General features: G+C 41.1%; 1 protein-coding gene across 4 annotated transcripts in view; it reads right to left on the bottom strand.

Moving 5' to 3' along the window:
• Positions 1-1,415: 1,415 nt before the first annotated feature.
• topbp1 (DNA topoisomerase II binding protein 1) overlaps positions 1,416-17,816 on the bottom strand; it is a 37,005-nt gene continuing 20,604 nt past the window's right edge. For 2 of the 4 annotated variants that reach the window (XM_088373296.1, XM_088373299.1), the window contains 16 exons: positions 16,145-16,356; positions 15,640-15,968; positions 10,338-10,514; positions 10,092-10,216; positions 9,899-10,022; positions 9,678-9,824; positions 8,879-8,966; positions 8,625-8,799; positions 8,306-8,535; positions 5,842-5,984; positions 5,683-5,770; positions 5,331-5,494; positions 4,698-4,826; positions 3,953-4,042; positions 3,717-3,878; positions 1,416-1,638 (listed from right to left, as the gene is read on the bottom strand). In XM_088373296.1, the coding sequence (XP_088229422.1) occupies positions 1,510-1,638; positions 3,717-3,878; positions 3,953-4,042; positions 4,698-4,826; positions 5,331-5,494; positions 5,683-5,770; positions 5,842-5,984; positions 8,306-8,535; positions 8,625-8,799; positions 8,879-8,966; positions 9,678-9,824; positions 9,899-10,022; positions 10,092-10,216; positions 10,338-10,514; positions 15,640-15,968; positions 16,145-16,356 (2,512 nt within the window). In that variant the 3' untranslated portion in view covers positions 1,416-1,509. The remainder of the gene's footprint in view (positions 1,639-3,716; positions 3,879-3,952; positions 4,043-4,697; positions 4,827-5,330; positions 5,495-5,682; positions 5,771-5,841; positions 5,985-8,305; positions 8,536-8,624; positions 8,800-8,878; positions 8,967-9,677; positions 9,825-9,898; positions 10,023-10,091; positions 10,217-10,337; positions 10,515-15,639; positions 15,969-16,144; positions 16,357-17,816) is intronic. The other 2 variants (XM_088373298.1, XM_088373297.1) reach the window with 2 other exon arrangements.

The following is a 17,816-nucleotide window of genomic DNA, read 5'->3' as shown; positions in this document are numbered from 1 at the left end:
TCCCGGGTGTGCTGGATAATAGATTAAAATGGGAAATAATATGGGCAACGTTATAGTGAAGGAGTTCTGAATAGGTGTTTTGAGCCTGAGTTACTATTATGAAGGTCCTATAATTAACATGGCTGTCAAAGCAGTGTGGATGTCATGGGAAATTGTCTAATTTCCCTTCGATGGTCCAAAAATGTTTAATTTACTTGAAATGTTGTATCAACTGACAGTGGACAGTAGTACTGTTCATCTACGTATTCATACAAGCAACATGTTAAACACTTTTGAGTAGATCAGTGTTCTCAAATAGTGGGGCAGCCCCCCTCCCCTCCAGGGAGGCATATTCCGACACTGTGTGTGACCCCAGGGAAGTCATTAATTAGGATGCAATGTCATGCAGAGGTGTACTTTTAACATTTTAATAGACACATTATACAATTTATAGTCATTGAGGAGAGCTGGGGCGTATGAAATATTTTCTTCCATCCATCCATACCGCTTGTCCCCACAGGTGTCGCCGGCATGCTGGAACCTATCCCAGCAGTAATCGGGCAGTAGGCGCGAGACAACCTGAACTAGTTGCCAGCCAATCGCGATATCTTCTTCATAGCAGAAAAAGCACTGCACTAGATGGAAGCAAAATGGGCCTGTGCATGCACTTGTGACATTTTTGGTGTTGGCTCAAAGGTTGGTAAGGACTAGAAATTTCATGGCCCCATCTCCTGGATTGTCAACACTGACGGTAGTAAATAAAGTTAGTGAACCCTGGCCTAGAGTATACAGTGGACCCAGCCTGTTATTAGCGGGCAAGATGGGTGAGGGTAGCCCACAATTAGTAAAACTTCAAGTAAATTTTACGCCATTTAAACGCAATGAAGGAGGGGGTGGAGGTGCTGTGTATTTTGGGTGTCCTGGAATGCATTAAGTGAATTCCCATTGATTTCAGTGGAGTAAGATGATTTGCGATACAAGTGTAGGAAGTGCAAAAACAGAAAAATATATACTCAAGTGCTAAAACATGAAAACAGATTTAAATACAGTAACATAGTATTAACAGTTTTTTTTACTTCCCACATGTAAACAATCTAGTGATTATTGCACAGCATGAAAAAGCCAAAACTACAGTAGGCTAGAATGAATGCTGAAGACCAAAAAGATAATCAAACTGAGATAATGAGAAATGTCTCACCCAATAATAAATCAAATTAACCCACATGCCCAAAAAATAGAGCAAATTAACCATCAACAGAAGCTGGATGATGTAACGCCCTCTGCAGACCCGCCACTGTTACTGCAACCGATAAAGCATTGGACTTTAATGATTGGTTTGGATTTTCAGGATTGGATTTTCAGCAGGGCTCTCAGAGCCGCCAATCACAGCCCGCACCCACACTGCAGTCTCCTCAGCAAGACACAACAAACCGATGTCACATGCGCCACGCTTACTTTATTTTAGAACACAAACCAATCTTATTTACAATATTTTGTACATGTGAAGGATAAGAGAGTCAGGGGGTGTTTTTAGAGCAGACGAGACTTTTTGGGCCGGGAGGTGTGCTCTGCTGTTTTGCGTTTCAGTGACTGCGTGCCAGGTGCCTCTTCGGGGTGACTCTCAGTGAGGAGATAGAGCGCCATGGGAGGGATGGGATCCTGCAGGCAGAGAAAACATGGTAAATCTCGACACATCAAAGTGTTCACAAGACACGGGACTAGGCCCATTGCCTTCTTAATATCATTACAATCTGACTAATATTCATTTACTCATTCCATTTTTAATCAGTAATAGAAAAACAAACAAAAGAGACTGATTCAATTCAATTTCAATTTTAGGCATGGTTAAAAATATATAAAATGTCAAAACATGCCATAGGACAGAATTTGATTTGACCATGAACCCCCATATATATCACAGCTCGGAACATATTTCAGACCGCCCCCACAATAAATGAATATCTGTAATTCAGAGAGACATTTTCTTGGATTGTTTTACCACTCCACAATATTTTAAACTTGTTTTAAACACAAAACAAACAAAATTACATATTTGAACATACAAAACCTAACTTACAGTTGTAAAATGAAAATATGTGAACATGCGCCTGTAAGAGGTGGGAACTGAGTATTATTGTGTGACGTTCACGTGTCTGTGAAGTTGACAGTAAATATTGAAAATCCATGAGTGACGTCACCGACAAAAACATTTAGAATTGCCATTATCTTTTGCATGTTTTTTGTTTTATTTTCGGGAAACACAACTGATGCTGAAACAATACAAGTTCTCCCATTGTTGGACCAATAAAGGTTAGTTTATCTTACAGGTGACAGCAGTAAAGCACTAGTTTTCTGTTAGACAGGATTGTGGCTTGATTAAATGAAACCCCACCCCGCACTTCGATAAAGTTCTTGGTCACTAGATGCCATAAGATGGCATCTAAACCAGTGTTTCCCAACCTCTTTTCATTCACAGCACACCTTTTCATTGGAAAAAATCTCGCGGCACACCGCCAACAAAATTCTGTTAAGCTCCTATATTAAAATCAGTTATATTACAACGAGGGACGTAAAGTCCTATTCCTATATATGTACGGAGAGTTGAATGATTTAATAGAAATAAATATTAAATATTCTTTAAATTGTATTCCTTTTTTTAAATAAAAGTGACAGTTTTTTAAAAAGGTTTTAGACAGTGTAAGAAAAACTATTTAAAGTGATAGTGCTTAAAATAAAAGAATCAACGTGATTTTGTTTACTGTTTTAGACTAGGTCTATAAATATTGCAACAATAAAAACAAAGTCACTTTTAAAGAAGCTCTGCTGTTCTGACAGCAGCTGAGTGGCTATCACAGTCGAGGAGTCTCGACTTGACTGTTTATTTTATGTATGTGAAAAATAACCAATCCAAGTTCTCCGGTTGAACTGCACGCTCTGATTTCCATTGTACAACAAACGCACTACAACCGTCATAGTGTCTGTCACTGTTAGCAAAAGCACTCAGCAACACACACATAAACTGAATATGTGCCGATGCAATACAATCAGAACGACATAATATGAAATCTCAAGATTCTCAGATTCTCCACGCATGCACGATTAGCAAGTGGCTGACCAGGCCTTGCGCGAACTGACCAGTGGTTTGGCGAGCCTGTTTACAATGCGCTCCGTAATTAATATTGGACAATCCCACGGCACAGCTGAACGTCTCTCACGGCACACCAGTGTGCCGCGGCACAGTGGTTGGGAAACACTGCAGTACAGTGTCAGCATTTTTCTCTTCAAAAACTTCATCACTGTCACTATCGAATCGTCTCGCTATATGCAATGACAAAGTCGTTGTCAATGCTACCTGCATGGGCATCCCTTATACCTGCCGCTGCATCCCTGCGTCGCCAATTTTCTCATCTGCAAGCACAAGGCAAATCGCTCCCTGCTGCTGCAACCTTATAATATGGAATATACTCTAATATGGAAGAGTACTACATGATTACTCTGCCGGGCCCTACACCGCACAGGCACCCAAATTGGAGAATTTCCCACGGCACCCCTGACAATATTTTGCGGCACACCAGTGTGCCGCGGCACCCCGGTTGAAAAACACTGATCTAAAACAATAGTTTTAAATCAGACAGAAGCACAAAAACAGCAAATAGGTTTAAAAAATGTGAACAGTGGAGATATATGGGTTAGTTAAAACAATCTGCACGTAAAGACAGGGGAGTGCATTAAGTGACCTGCATGAGGTAGTCGGCGATGTACTCGGGTTTTAGGCACATCACCCCCTGAGCGGAGGCGTCTGACACGTCCACTCTGAAGTCTCCTGGCCGCAGGCGGCTGAAGTCGGCAAACAAGTGCGTTGCCTCTTTGTACATAGAAGGAGAGGCACTCAACATCACCTGGAGGAAATCAAAGTAAAATGTGATTTAGTCAAAATGTTTTGTCGTTTTGAAGACGATGGTGGCAGCCAAACCTTGGCCCTGCCTGACTGCAGCAAGCGCCTGAAGCCAGCTTCTCGGCCCTGGTCGATGTTCAGCATCACCGTCCAGCCACTGAAGGCTCCCTGGGAAAAAAAACCCACAAGAGTGCTGCTTAATACACCAGACTGTCCAGCATCATGGCAATAAGGATTCTTTAAACTTGAGAGATGGTTTTTTTTTTGGTTTTGAATGCAGAAATGAATTTAAACAGGACGTATCTTTTTATACCTAAAAATGTAATCAACTAACATTCAGCTTCCAAAACTATTTTTGTTTAAGAATGCAAGTAAATGACTAAAACAACAGTTACTTTTATTCATAAAACCATGTTTTTTGCAATTATTGGAATACACCAGAAAGATATTTATCTAATATTTTAAAGTCCAAAACTTCAAGATTCAAGAATTTTTATTGGCCATGTTTGAGCATGCCAAACAAGGAAATTGACTTCGGTACATCTAAGCCTCTGTTCAACATTTAGGTGACTAATAACACTCAGGACATGTGCGAAAATTGACTAATATTCTCAAACATCCCCTGATCTTCTGATCCCCTTGTACTTGTACAATTTGAAACTAAGTTCTATCCATATGGTGACAAGATTTAACTTGTTTTGTTTGAATCAACATGCATTGATGTGCACATTTCTATAAATTAGATATTTCTGCCTCCCTTTAACATCAGCCACATTTGAAAATGATATGTTTTTGACATGATTCAACTTGAGCTGCCACATACTCCCTGTTCCGAGGGTCCTCGCAGGACTTTCCTCCAGCGCATGGCAGCTAACGCTAAGCGCCTCTGCTGCGAGCTGATGGAGGGCAAAGCATCCAGGATGGAACTGCTGCCCCATTCATAGTCCTCCTCCTGGAATGCGTGACAAAAAAACATGATCAAGAGTAATCCCAATTATGGTGTGTTAATAAATGTTTATAGCTGGAGTGCAATATGACTCGTTACTTTAACAACATGTAATACAATATCAATATGTTGAAACACAATATGTATAATATCTTGTGCAATTCCTGATGCAAAGTCACCCTACCTGCCTGTTGCTGCTATTACTTGGAAAACACATGCAACCCTAGATACAACAATTCCAATTCCTGCACCAGTGGACTAAGTTACATTCTACACTATCCTCCTTATATATGTGGATTTATTTATGTTGTCCCAATCTATGTTCCACACCCCATTTCCCCCTAAAACGCACCAATAGAGTGGTGCTTCCAATTTCATTGTACACCTGTGGAACAATGACAATAAAGGCATTCTAGTCTAGTCTAGTCTAGTCTAGTCTAGTCTAGTCTAGTCTAGTCTAGTCTAGTCTAGTCTAGTCTAGTCTAAATGTGGAGGTGCCGCTGAGCCCACCGGAATGAAACGGCCCACCGATCGACAGGCCTCCAAGTAAGATCTATGTAGGATCCATTTGCCAGCTGCCATGGCCGCCAGGTACTTTTCGTTGCGCAGTGGTGTGCCTACGATGATATGGGAGCAGGTGGGGTCAAAGGACTGCTTGTCCAGGATGATGCCACCTACAGGCGAAGCAGAACACAGCAATAAGAGCGAATGAAGCCTTCTGCTACTATTGGTTCTCAAGGAAAATAAAATTCAGCTCTATCTGACCCATAACCCAAAATTGTCTGATAGATTAAGAAGAAAAAAAATACACTCCTGAACTTCTTAAACTCTCAAGGGCTCATTTAAAGGAAGCAAGACCCACCAAGCTCTTCAATGAGGTGACTGTAATCAATGCGTTCCTGAGGAGCAAGTGAAGACATCTGGAATCTGGGTGGTGTCCTGGTCTCCTTCTTAAAGCAGGAAGACAAGGTTTTTGATCTGCCAGACGCCGCCTCTCATCACGATATATGTGAACTCTTACCTTTGTCTCAGGAGCTATCATGGGCTTGGTGAGTGGGAAAGCGATGCTGTGGGCGTCAGGAGTCATGATGTTATTCTGTGGCTCCTCCGTCGGGAGCTCTGTGGCGTTCTTGCTCATTTGCTGGTCGATGACGTCACAAGCTGCTGATGGGAGAAAGAAGGGTGACCAAGATGATCTTTTTGAGGGTGGGGGTCCATGCACAACACAGGGATGAGAATGGCAAATGTGAAAAAACACGGAAAGGTAGCGGGGGGGGTGTTAACATACCGTATTTTTCAGAGTATAAGTCACGTTTTTTCTCATAGTTTGGGTGGAACTTGCGACTTATACTCAGGAGCGACTATGTGAAATTAGTCCTGGCCGCAATCGGCGGCATACGGGGAGTGACTATAATATGTACGTAGATCTGTGGAATAATTGGAGCCGCAAGTGACAACGAGGCTGACGACGAGGCTAACGTCAGCGGCACACATAGTTCCGGAGTCAACAGCTGTGTGTGTGTGTGTTTTTTTTTTTTTTTTAAGTGACACGGAAGACAAAGATTCCGATGGAATTAATGATTTGGAGTGACACGGATGGTTCGATAAAATTGTTGTTTATATTACATTTATTTGATATATCTAGTCTGACGTCAGCGGCGCATGTAGTTCCGGAGTCAACAGCTGTGTTTTTTTTTTTTTTTTAAGTGACACGGAAGACGAAGATTCCGATGGATTTATTGATTTGGAGAGACACGGATGGTTCGATAAAATTGTTGTTTATATTATTGGTACAGGGTTATACAGTCAAACCTCGGTTTTTGACCACAATCCGTTCCAGAAGGCGGTTTGAAAGTGAATCATTCGAATTCCGAATCTATTTTTCCCCATTACAAATAATGGAACAAATTTTAATCCGTTCCAAGACAAAAAAAAAAAAAAAACGCCTTTTTTAAGCATTTTTTCATTTGCGCATTTTTTTCCGATCGTGCAACTGCAGTGCACTGCCGACCGCTTAACTGTAGCGCGCCGCCGACCGCGCAACTGCACCGCGCTGGTCGCATTATTGTGACAGAGTCGTTGCTGAAATTTTGAAAATATTTTTAAAGGCCTGATGTACTTTCCAAAATTTAAGTGGACCTCATTGCGCAGGGAGCTTAATTTGGTCTGATCGTTCAACCGCAGCGCGCCGGGCGCTCACTGTTCCATTGCTTTATGAGCGTCTTTGTGTTTTAGGATGGCTTTACTGCTCCCACTTGCTTTCTTTGGAGGCATGATTAGGGGTTAATACAATCCTCAAAGTAACAAAAATACAATAACAAATGGAGTCAGTCGCCATCCGGGCCGCGTGGTCGGGTTTTCTCGGGTCCTTTCGTCTCATCTCGACCTCTGAAAGCAAAAAAATCTCGAATTTTTCGCTCGAATTCAGATTTGTTCGAGAACCGGGACGTTCGAAAACCGAGGTTCAACTGTATATTGTTATATGGGCCTGTGGAATAATGTAAACTGCAACGGACGACAATGAGTCCAACGTCAGCGCCGCACCGCACACTCGGCATTGTTTACAGAAAGGACGAAGGATTCGATCGATGGATTTATTGATTTGGAGTGACAGATCAGATGGTTTGATAAACGTGTTATGTTATAGTTATTTGAATAACTGTGAATGTTACGTCAGGCCCGTTCTCAGCTCCTCGTTTGTGTTTATATCACGTTAGCATACCGTATAGTTTAGCCTGTTGTTGCTGGTTCATATCTGTTCTTGGTGTTGGATTTTGTGAAATAAATTTCCCACAAAATACGACTTATACTCCGGTGCGACTTATATGTTTTTTTCTCTTTTCCCTATTGTGCATATTGTGGCTGATGCGACTTATACTCCGGAGCGACTTTTAGTCCAAAAAATACGAGATATATATATTCTATATATTAGCTTACATGTAACATGTTACTTTCTAAACCAACGTGCTTGTAAAAGTAAAAACGTACCTCTGTGTTTTTTTGTTTCTATGTGCTCCTTAATGTTCCTAGCGCCGCGACCTTCATAGCTTATCACATCTTGACAAAGAATGCATAAAACCTTCCCCGGGACATCTAATTTACGGATATGTTCCGTCAGGCAGGTGGTTACGGACTGTGTTCCGAGTTGTAAGATGACACTGCTCTCGAGCCATTCCTATCTGAAGCAGTTCTTGATCCCGTTTGTCTATTTCCCTGGCATGATCTTTGTCTTTTTTCTCTAAGAATTTCGCCATGCTGGCGAAAACCTTTGCTGATTAGGCAAATGAGTAGGCAAATTATGTGACGAAAGTAGCGCCAAAATGCTGCCGAAAATAATTCAGCTGTTGTCGGAATACTTCTGCCAGCCCCCCCATATATAAAAACAATTTTCTCAACGGCTCTACACGATTCACGAAAATGATACTTCCGATGGAAAAAAACACGTAAATCCGCAGAAAATTCTCTTCTCTGACAACACTGCGTACCCATCTGCACCAGCTCCGAGTCGGTCATGGAGTCGCTAAGCTGTCTGTCGTACTGCGCCAGGGCCCGCGGAGGAGGCGCCAGAGGCTCAGAGTGCTGTGAGGGACTACCGGGCCACTGCAGGTTGTCGGCCAGCTTGGCCCTTTCTTCCCTGGCCGTGGGATCGTCCCAAATAATCTGCTCGCTCTGGGAAGGCTCCGCATTGACATCAAGAGCGGCAGCCCTAGAGACCCTTTTATGAGGTTGTAAGGTTAGAGGGAACATCGCCTTTTATTCAGTCATCAAGCGCTCCTTTTTTAATCTGCAGCCTTCTCTCCTCACCTTAATGCTTCCAGAGTGCGTCTGCTGACGGCAGAAGTGTTAGGGGTGGAGTCTGTTGACCCCGTCCGACAGAGCCGTAGCGACGCCCGCCTGCCAGTTGTCATCTTTGTGGCCGACATGATTTCTTGGAGTGCTTTTTGCAGGTTCTCTCTCATCTGCAGCGTTTCTGTGACCTCTGGTGGAAGACATTGAAACAAATGACTTTTTTGTGTGGCTTTCTTTAAGTTGAGGGAGAGAACTGGAGTAACATCCACCATTCTTGTCCGTTAGTTGATCTTGCTCTCTGCTCCCATCACTTGCACGGCGAGAGGTGGAAGCATCCTCTGCGACCTTGTGCTCAGGCTGGAGGATGAATGCGTAAATGCTTTAATGTCACAAAATTTTGGTTGCTCTTTCTGAAATGTCCCACGATTCCACAAAATGCTGCCACTCTAAGTAAAACCAGTCGCGCAGTAACTATGTCAAGGAGGAGCTAAGTTAAGAGTTTCAGAATTAAATCATTTGTCAGCCATTTAGAAAGTTGACTTGGGAATCTAATTTGTTATGTATTTATGGTTTCAACCTTTTATAAAAGCAGTTATAGGTATTTTTAAGAGCGACATCAATTATTTTTTTTTTAACATTTGGATTTTTATGTGTTTACTGTGTTAAAGAAATTGCTCATATTTGTAGGATGAGTTAATAAATAAGACATAAACAATACTCTGTTGGATTTCATCACTTCCAAAACATTTTCATCATGGAAACTAACTCAGGAAAATTGTCGCTGTTCCGTGTGTGTATATCTTATATTTGTATTATTGACAATGTTTTATATGATGTGGTCTGTTCTTATTGTTATTTGATGTTATATGTCCTGTAAGCACTTTGTTAAGGCGACAGCTGTTGTGAAAGTGTTAAATCAATAAATTGTTTTTTATTTTATAGTGGGTCATTTTGACCACATAACAGGGGGGATGAAAACATTTGTTGCTGTGAATGTCCAACACTTGTATTGGGGTGCACCAATGAATCTACTCGAGTAAATGTCAGCATGACAACATTTGGGCCTACTTTGGTATCCCAGGCTTCGGTGTTTTCTTGCAGTTGCGTTCGTGTGCAAGGCGAGCTGCTGGGAACTTGACTGAGGTTCAGGCTCATCTTAGGGTTGTAGGTGAAAGGATACAGAGACTCCGGGACGTGCCTCTGCTCCTCGGCACACTAAAAGACGGCAACAGACCAATGTTGGGACCGAAGTCTTTCAGGGAACGCAGACAACAGAGCAGGCGACTCACGGCTTGGAGCCAGTGATGCGAGACCACATGCAGCCCCCTCTCTTTCACGCCTTGGTATTCCCGACTGTTGTCGCTTGCTCGGGCCTGGTAGATGAAGTGGGTGACGCTTTCGTCACATGCCCATCTTAACACACAAAAACATTTTTGCCATCATGCCTCTGCTTGCAAAGACTTAAAAGTCAGTTGTGGCTACCTGTATTCGGCTCCGAGTGAGGCGGCCACAGCGTTCAGTTCGCTCTGCATCTTGCTCAGCTTCTTCCCCACGCAGATCACAACGCCCGTGAGTGGGCCGGCCACCTCTTTTGCCACCTTGAGATACTAAAATGTCAGAGGTTGGCCAAGTTAGATTCATACCATATACAGAAGGTAAAAATAACAAGTGAGAGGGGTAGAGCAAAAACAGGGAAAGAAAATACAGAAATGTAGTGCAGTTAACAACCTCCTTCCTGGCGATGCTGAGCTGCGGGCTGGAAGTGAGAACTTGCATGTCAGCAAGGTGGCTGCCACGGGTGCTGTTAGCCAGCGCCACCTTCAGGTTTCTGTTGATGACGTCAGTCAGTGGTGTCTCTGTCTTCTCGCCGGTCCCGCCTGGCGTGTCCAATGCCGCCAAGGCGTCCTGGAGCCAATATACAGAACTCTTAGTTAAATAAGAAACTTTCATTTCTTTATTTATTTTTTTTATATTTGAAAACGATGGTTTCAACTCTGGAGAATTAAGTTGTAAATGATGAGTATTTCTTTAAATAAAGAATTTTACCAATACTGTATATTGTATTTCAAAACTCATTTCACTATATCTTTTGTAAATTGATTATCATTACATTACATATAGATAAATCTCTGAACTAGAATTGAGATGTTTTCTGTTAAATTGCATAAATCATTTATCCATTTTTATTCAGCAATATCATGAAATAATTTACCGTATTTTCCTCACTATAGGGCGCACTTAAAAGCTTATAAATTACTAAAAAAAAACACAGTGCGCCTTATAATGCAGAGCGCCTTATATATGGATCAATTGATGAATTTGTTGATCCATACAAGTTGTACACAGCGTTCTGCCAAAATATTTCAGTATGTTTCAGTACGACTAGTAAATTACAAGGTCACATCGCTTTTAGCATTACGACAATCGTGGTCAGGGGCATCACCGAAGTAGGCTACAACTGGTCGATCGCATGACATTTAAAAAAAATGTTTTTTTCTTTAGGCTAGAATCCATCCCATCGCTTGATTGACATACAGGTAAGCCTGCTGGGAGGAAATCACAGTGAACCACACCCCCTCACCGCAGCAAGTTTGGCTGCGGATACACAAACCCGCCACCAAAGCTAACAAGCTAATCAACGCATTACGCATCAACGCATGCACTCACTTTTTTCTTTTAAACTGAAGAAAGTTTATGATCATTAAAAAAGAGTGGGGTTGCTGGACCAAGTAAGAAGCCAAACCCTATCACTTTCATACGGAATGGGAGTTGGACTTTTTTTTACCTCATTCACTGGGTTAACATTCCCTTTAGCACAGCTCCATCTAGTGCAAGGGTGTCAAACTCATTTGTGTCGTGGACCGCATCATCGTCATAGTTTCCTTCGGAGGGCCATTACGACTGTCAACGCCTTATAATATATACAGTATAGGCCTCAGACCAAATTGATGAATAACAAGTTTTGAAATCATAGTTTCAATTTCAATTGTTTTACTAGTAAAAACAAGTAAAACAATTAAAAGGATGAATAGTAATACAAATAGATAGCAATTTAATATTTTTTTATCAAAGTGAATACAATTTGTAATTTAAGTATTGACACGTAGTCCATTCCCAATTTGTCTTTGCGGGCCACATAAAACGATGTGGCGGGCCATAACTATTGAGTTTGACACTCCAATAAGTCACTCCAAATCCTTAATTCCTTCAAACTCTTTGTCCTCCGTGTCACTTAGAAATGATCACCGCTAATGATGCCGGTAGTCCTTATGTGGGTACGTTTGTCCTTTATGTAAACAACCGCCGCGCCGCACCACTGACATCACTTGAAATAGTAATACCTTGGTACATGACGGTTCTCCAAACTTTCTTTCTGCTGCTCGATTACTGTTTTCAGCTGCATATTTTACAACTTGAAGTTTGTAACCTGCAAAATATGAGTTTCTTTTTGGTGCCATTTTTCTTAAGCCCACCCAGTTGATGAGTCACGGCCAACGGTGAAATTTAGAGCGCCCTCATCCAGTTTCGTCTGAAAATATAATTTTTTTCAGATGTAGTTTTTTGTTTTGTTTATTTGGTTGTTTTATCAAAGTCAAAGTCTGCTCTATCGTCGATTTTTTTTCATATACCAAGACACACAAAGAGATTGAAATTACGTTCCCACTATCCCTCGGTGAGATAGTACATATATGCATACAAGCAACACAAAAAACAAGAAGGCACAAACAATGAATAAATAAGAGTGTTGCATAAATGATAAATAAACAAATAATAATAAATAATAATAATAAATATAAGAGGAGCAAAAATGGAGCAAGTGTACATACAGCAGACAGTGGACTTGAATATGGTGCTTTAAAGTGTTAATTGCTTTATTTGATGTTTTCTCTATTTTTTATGTTTTGAATATGTTCAAGATAAAGATATAAAAGCATGTGAAGTGATAAACTATACTAAAAATAACATGGGAAGTGGTAAACTATACTTGTAAGTGATGTCTTAATGATCAAGTAAAAATTTGTGAAAAAAAAACATAAGTCGCTCCTGAGTATAAGTCGCCCCCCCACCCAAACTATGAAAAAAAAACACGATTTATAGTCCGGAAATTACGGTAGTTATGTACTAGATCTGTGGAATAATGACAAAGGATGAGGAATTTGATCGATGGATTTAATGATTTGGAGTGACACAGATGGTTTGATACTATTATTGCTTATATAATAGTTATTTGATATCTAATTTATATATCGTTATATGGGCCTGTGGAATATTTTGAAGTGCAAGCGCCGTCAGCGGCGCGCATTTATGTTGACAAAGAACCATCGATGGATTTAATCATTTGGAGTGACACAGATGGTTTGATAACATTATTGCTTATATAACAGTTATTTGATATACAATTTATATGTCGTTATATGGGCCTGTGGAATATTTTGAAGTGCAACCGCCGTCAGCGGCGCGCATTTATGTTGACATAAAGAACAATCGATGGATTTAATGAACTGGAGTGACACAGATGGTTTTGTAAATGTGTTATTTATGCAATAGTTATTTGAATAACTAATTACGTCAGGCCCGTTCTCAGCTCTTCATTTGTCACGTTAGCATACCTATCGTTTAGCCTGTTGTTGCTCATTTATGTCTGTTATTAGTGTTGGATTTTGTCGAACAAATTTCCCCCAAAATGCGACTTATACTCCAGTGCGACTTATTTTTCACGTTATTGTGCATTTTATGGCTAATGCGACCTATATTCCGGAGCGACTTTTAGTCCGAAAAATACGGTAAGCAGTACCAACGTGTTAGATCAAACCTGGGCAAATTACGGCCCGCGGGCCACATCCGGCCCTTTGTGCGTCCCTGTCCGGCCTGCATGAGGCCAATCGTAATTTAAAAAAAAAAAAATAATTGTGTCGTGGGTACAATACGACTGTTTCGCTTTTATTTTGAAAGGTGTCGCACTTCCGTGTAGCGTACGTGTATGTGAGCTGTGCGTGAAGGTGAACAGTGCGAAGTAATGCTGCCCGAGAAACGTGTGCTGACCCTCAGAAAAGAAAAGTTGACAAGGAGCGCCGTGTTTTCAACAAGACATGGATTGCCAAGTATATCTGTACAGAAATGAAAGGTAAAGCCATGTGCCTGATTTGTGGTACACAGGTCGCTGTGTTTAAAGTATATAATTTGAGTCGCCACTACATGACCAAGCATGAGAAAAAATACATCTGTCTGATAAACAGCGCGCATCAGAGGCTGATGCCTTGCTAGCAAAACTGCAAGCCCAACAAGGACTATTTATCAAACTTCACACCCAGAGATGGAGCGGCTTTGTCATTTGAGGAAAAGTTAAAGAAGTTAAGAATAAATTGTACTGATTAATAATTGTTTTTTTATTTGACCTTTACACCACAATTTCACATAGCTTAATATAAACATAAAGAGAATAATTGTATTCTTCTAATTACCAGTACCAACTATTTAAAATAAATAATTTAGTGCATTTTACAATGGAAGAAAATTGAGCAGGTTTAAGTTATCGTAGGTGTGGCCCTCTCACACAACTCAGGTCTTTCATGTGGCCCCTTGTAAAAATTAATTGCCCACCCATGTGTTAGATCGAACTTTAGTCAGTTCCGATCATTTGATAGGAGATAGTTTGAGAAACGCGATTGTTTACAGAGGGCTCATTGGTTATTGGCTAGTGGATGCATACCGCAACCCTGGTCAACCTCAGTTATTTGCAGTATAGCTTCTATTTTATGCGTCTTTTAATTCGGTACGCCCTATATGTGAAATAATTTCTAAAATAAAAAATTCAATCAGGGTGCGCCTTATAATCCAGTGCGCCTTATGGTGCTAAAAATACAGTATGTATATATCAGGGACGTGCGGACAAAGGAGGCAAGGGCCATGGTTGCCCTGCCATCATGAAAAGGGGAAAAAACAAATTAAATTGTTTTTATTATAAAGTCATTTTCCTTTTAATTTCAATAGTTTTGTATCATTTTGAACCAAAATTGCTGAATTTTTATAGTTATTTTAAAACCGAAGACGATTCGCTCGAAGGAGCCAACTTTCTGCCTTGCCTCCTCTGAGGATTGCGTAATCACACGACTGCCTATGTTGACAGGCTATGCAGTTAGACTGAACTGCTGTCTGTCTCTATGTCGCTCTTAAAGTGTTCAAACACTGTGGCTATATAAACAAATTTCCATCAGTTGTTCACTGTAAATTTGAACTGGAGATCTCTTATTCTACAGGTAGGCGCATGAAGCATCCCGGGATCACTGGCAGGCTATGCAGTTAGACTGAACTGCTGTCTGTCTCTATGTTGCTGTTAAAGTGTTCAAACACTGTGGCTTTATAAACTAATTTCCATCAGTTGTTCACTGTAAATTTGAACTGGAGATCTCTTATTCTACAGGTAGGCGCATGAAGCATCCCGGGATCACTACCACCCCCTGCCATTAGGCTGGAGAACCTTTTTTCGTAGCCTCCGTAAGATCTCTTTTCAAAGCCGTTTTGTTCATCTAAAGACACACGACGTTACACACAGATGACAAAAAAACACAAGATATTATATAGTACACCAGCTTAACTACGGAAATTAATTAATATACCCACAGTGTTTGAACACTTAAACAGCGACATAAAGACAGAGACCAGTTCAGTCTAACTGCATAGCCTGTCAACATAGGCAGCCGTGTGATTACGCAATCCTCAGAGGAGGCGAGACAGGACATTGGCTCCTCCGAGCGAATCGTCTTCGGTTTTAAAATCATAATAAAAATTCAGCGATTTTGGTTCAAAATGATGCCTCCTCTGACCGCACGTCCCTGATATATATACATATATATATATATATATATATATATAAAGAGAGAGAGAGAGAGGGAGAGAGAGAGAGAGAGAGCGAGAGAGAGATAGCGAGAGAGAGAGAGAGTGTTTATTTTCATTTGAGCTAGGAATTATGTAATCTAATGTGGTCCTTGCGTTTAATCATACTGATTCAAGGTTGCAACTTGGACCCCACCTTGACATTGAAGGAGGGCCTGAAGAGCTGATCCTTGCTGAGGAAGCGGGAGGGCGTATCCAGCTGCAGCGAGCGCTCCTTGCCAAGGGGCTTCCTGTGGCCGCCCTCCTGGCTTTGCTTGGGCGTGCCAATGTCCTCCTGAGACTTCATCTCATCTAGCACCGAACGAAACACTTTGCTCTGGAAGCGTCCTAAATCCAGCGGTGTGACTGCCTTGCCACTCTGTGGACCCAGTAGTGGAACCTCTGGAGAGAAGCATGTTGGTGGCCGTGGCAGCGGAGGCACAGACATCTTCTGGGAGGCGCCGACAAAACTCTCCTCCTCCCTTTCTGGGCAATGATTATAAAACCACAATCACTCAAAATGAAGCTGAGTGATCTTGTAAAGACACACTTAGATGTTTTTTGCGTGCATATGGGAAAAATGCACACGTTCCTCTTTGTACCCCCTCTCGAGTGTAGGAATGCTTTGCAGATGCACCATATGTGAATTAAATTTTACAAACCTGGAGAAGGGGGCAGATCGATCAGAAAGCACTCCTCGGCTGCCCTCTGGCCGGTCCTGGCAGACGCCATGATCCAGTGCATAGTGACTGCAGGGAGCCCCCACTTTTTGGCTGCCTGGTACTTAGTGCCATCAGGGCTTTGCAGCACCAGGTGAGTGCTGGCCAGCATTGCTTTCTTGGGGTTGGCCAAGCGCACAAAGTAGTCCTGGACACTGCAAGAGTTAAGAGTCACACAAACTTTAAAAGCAGAAATAATATGGAAATTTGATTTAATTGATTGTAGACAAAAAAAGTCAGCTTCATGGAGTGAAAATCAGGGCATATACAAAAAATTCTCAAGTGGAATTTAATACTTTTTAATAGGCGTCACAATATTTTTTAATACTAACATGAGCCGCAACTATGACAACCTTTCAAGCATCAGCGTTAGGGGGTCATTAATAAAGTTACCGATTATTGTCATTTTCTCACACGGCTTTCTAAGTGAGTAAGTGCAATGAAAGGACATAATGTTTTTTCATTGTTACGTGTAGAAAGAGCACACACCATTTTTGCAGTGCTACACCACTCCCATTCACAATTATCGTATTTTCCGGACTATAAATTGCAGTTTTTTTTTCATAGTTTGGCTGGGGGTGTGACTTATACTCAGGAGCAACTTATATGTGAAATTATTAACACATTATTACTTGATCATTAACATTACTTACTAGTATAGCACTTCACATGTTATTTTCTTACTAAACCGCATAAGGGTGGTCTAGGCCTGTGAAATAATTGGAACTGCAACAGACGAAGATTTCGATGGATTTAAAGATTTGGAGTGACACAGATGGTTCGATAAACTTATGTATATGGCACGTTCTCAGTTCCTCTTATATGTGTTTATGTAACGTTAGCATATCGTACCGTTCAGCCTGTTGCCTATTAATGTCTGTTCTTGGTGTTGGATTTTGTCAAATAAATTTCGCCCAAAAATGCGACTTATACTCGGATGTGACTTACATATGTTTTTTTCCCCTTTATTGTGCATTTTATGGCTGGTGCGATTTATACTCTGGTGCGATTTATACTCCGGAAAATACAGTATTTTTATTGAGGATTAACCTTAGCCTACAACTATGGCATTATATTTTCCTTAAGTACCACATCAGTTTGAGATGTTTTTCAATTAAATAAATTTGCCAATATTATAGCTACTATTACAGATAATCAACGGTAGCCTAAATCGGTCAATCAACAATCCACAAAAATATTTATTATTTACTGATGGTTCTCTCTCTCTCTCTCTCTCTCTCTCTCTCTCTCTCTCTCTCACACACACACACGCACGCACACAAGCATGGACAACCTTAGCCTACAAATATGGGATTACATTTCCCTTGGGTACAACATTGGGCAGGCGTTTGGCAGTGAGATGAGTTAGAAACACGTTTTTTGCATGTATTGTATTCTATTACCGTATTTTCCGGACTATAAATCGCGGTGCTTTTTTCATAGTTTGGGTGGGGGGGGGCGACTTATACTGAGGAGCGACTTATATGTGAATTTCTTCACAAATTTTTAAAATTTCTAAAAAAAAAAGTGAAACCGCGATAAACGAACCGCAATGTAGCAAGGGATTACTGTAATTAGCATTTCAAGTGACGTCAGCGGCGCGGCGGTTGTTTAC

This window comes from Syngnathus floridae, chromosome 4 (genome assembly GCF_059516105.1).
Source record: "Syngnathus floridae isolate MCC-2025c chromosome 4, RoL_Sflo_1.0, whole genome shotgun sequence".
In the NCBI taxonomy this organism is placed as follows: domain Eukaryota; kingdom Metazoa; phylum Chordata; class Actinopteri; order Syngnathiformes; family Syngnathidae; genus Syngnathus; species Syngnathus floridae.
The sequence above is the reverse complement of the archived record's forward strand: the minus strand, read 5'-3'. Positions and strand labels throughout refer to the sequence as shown.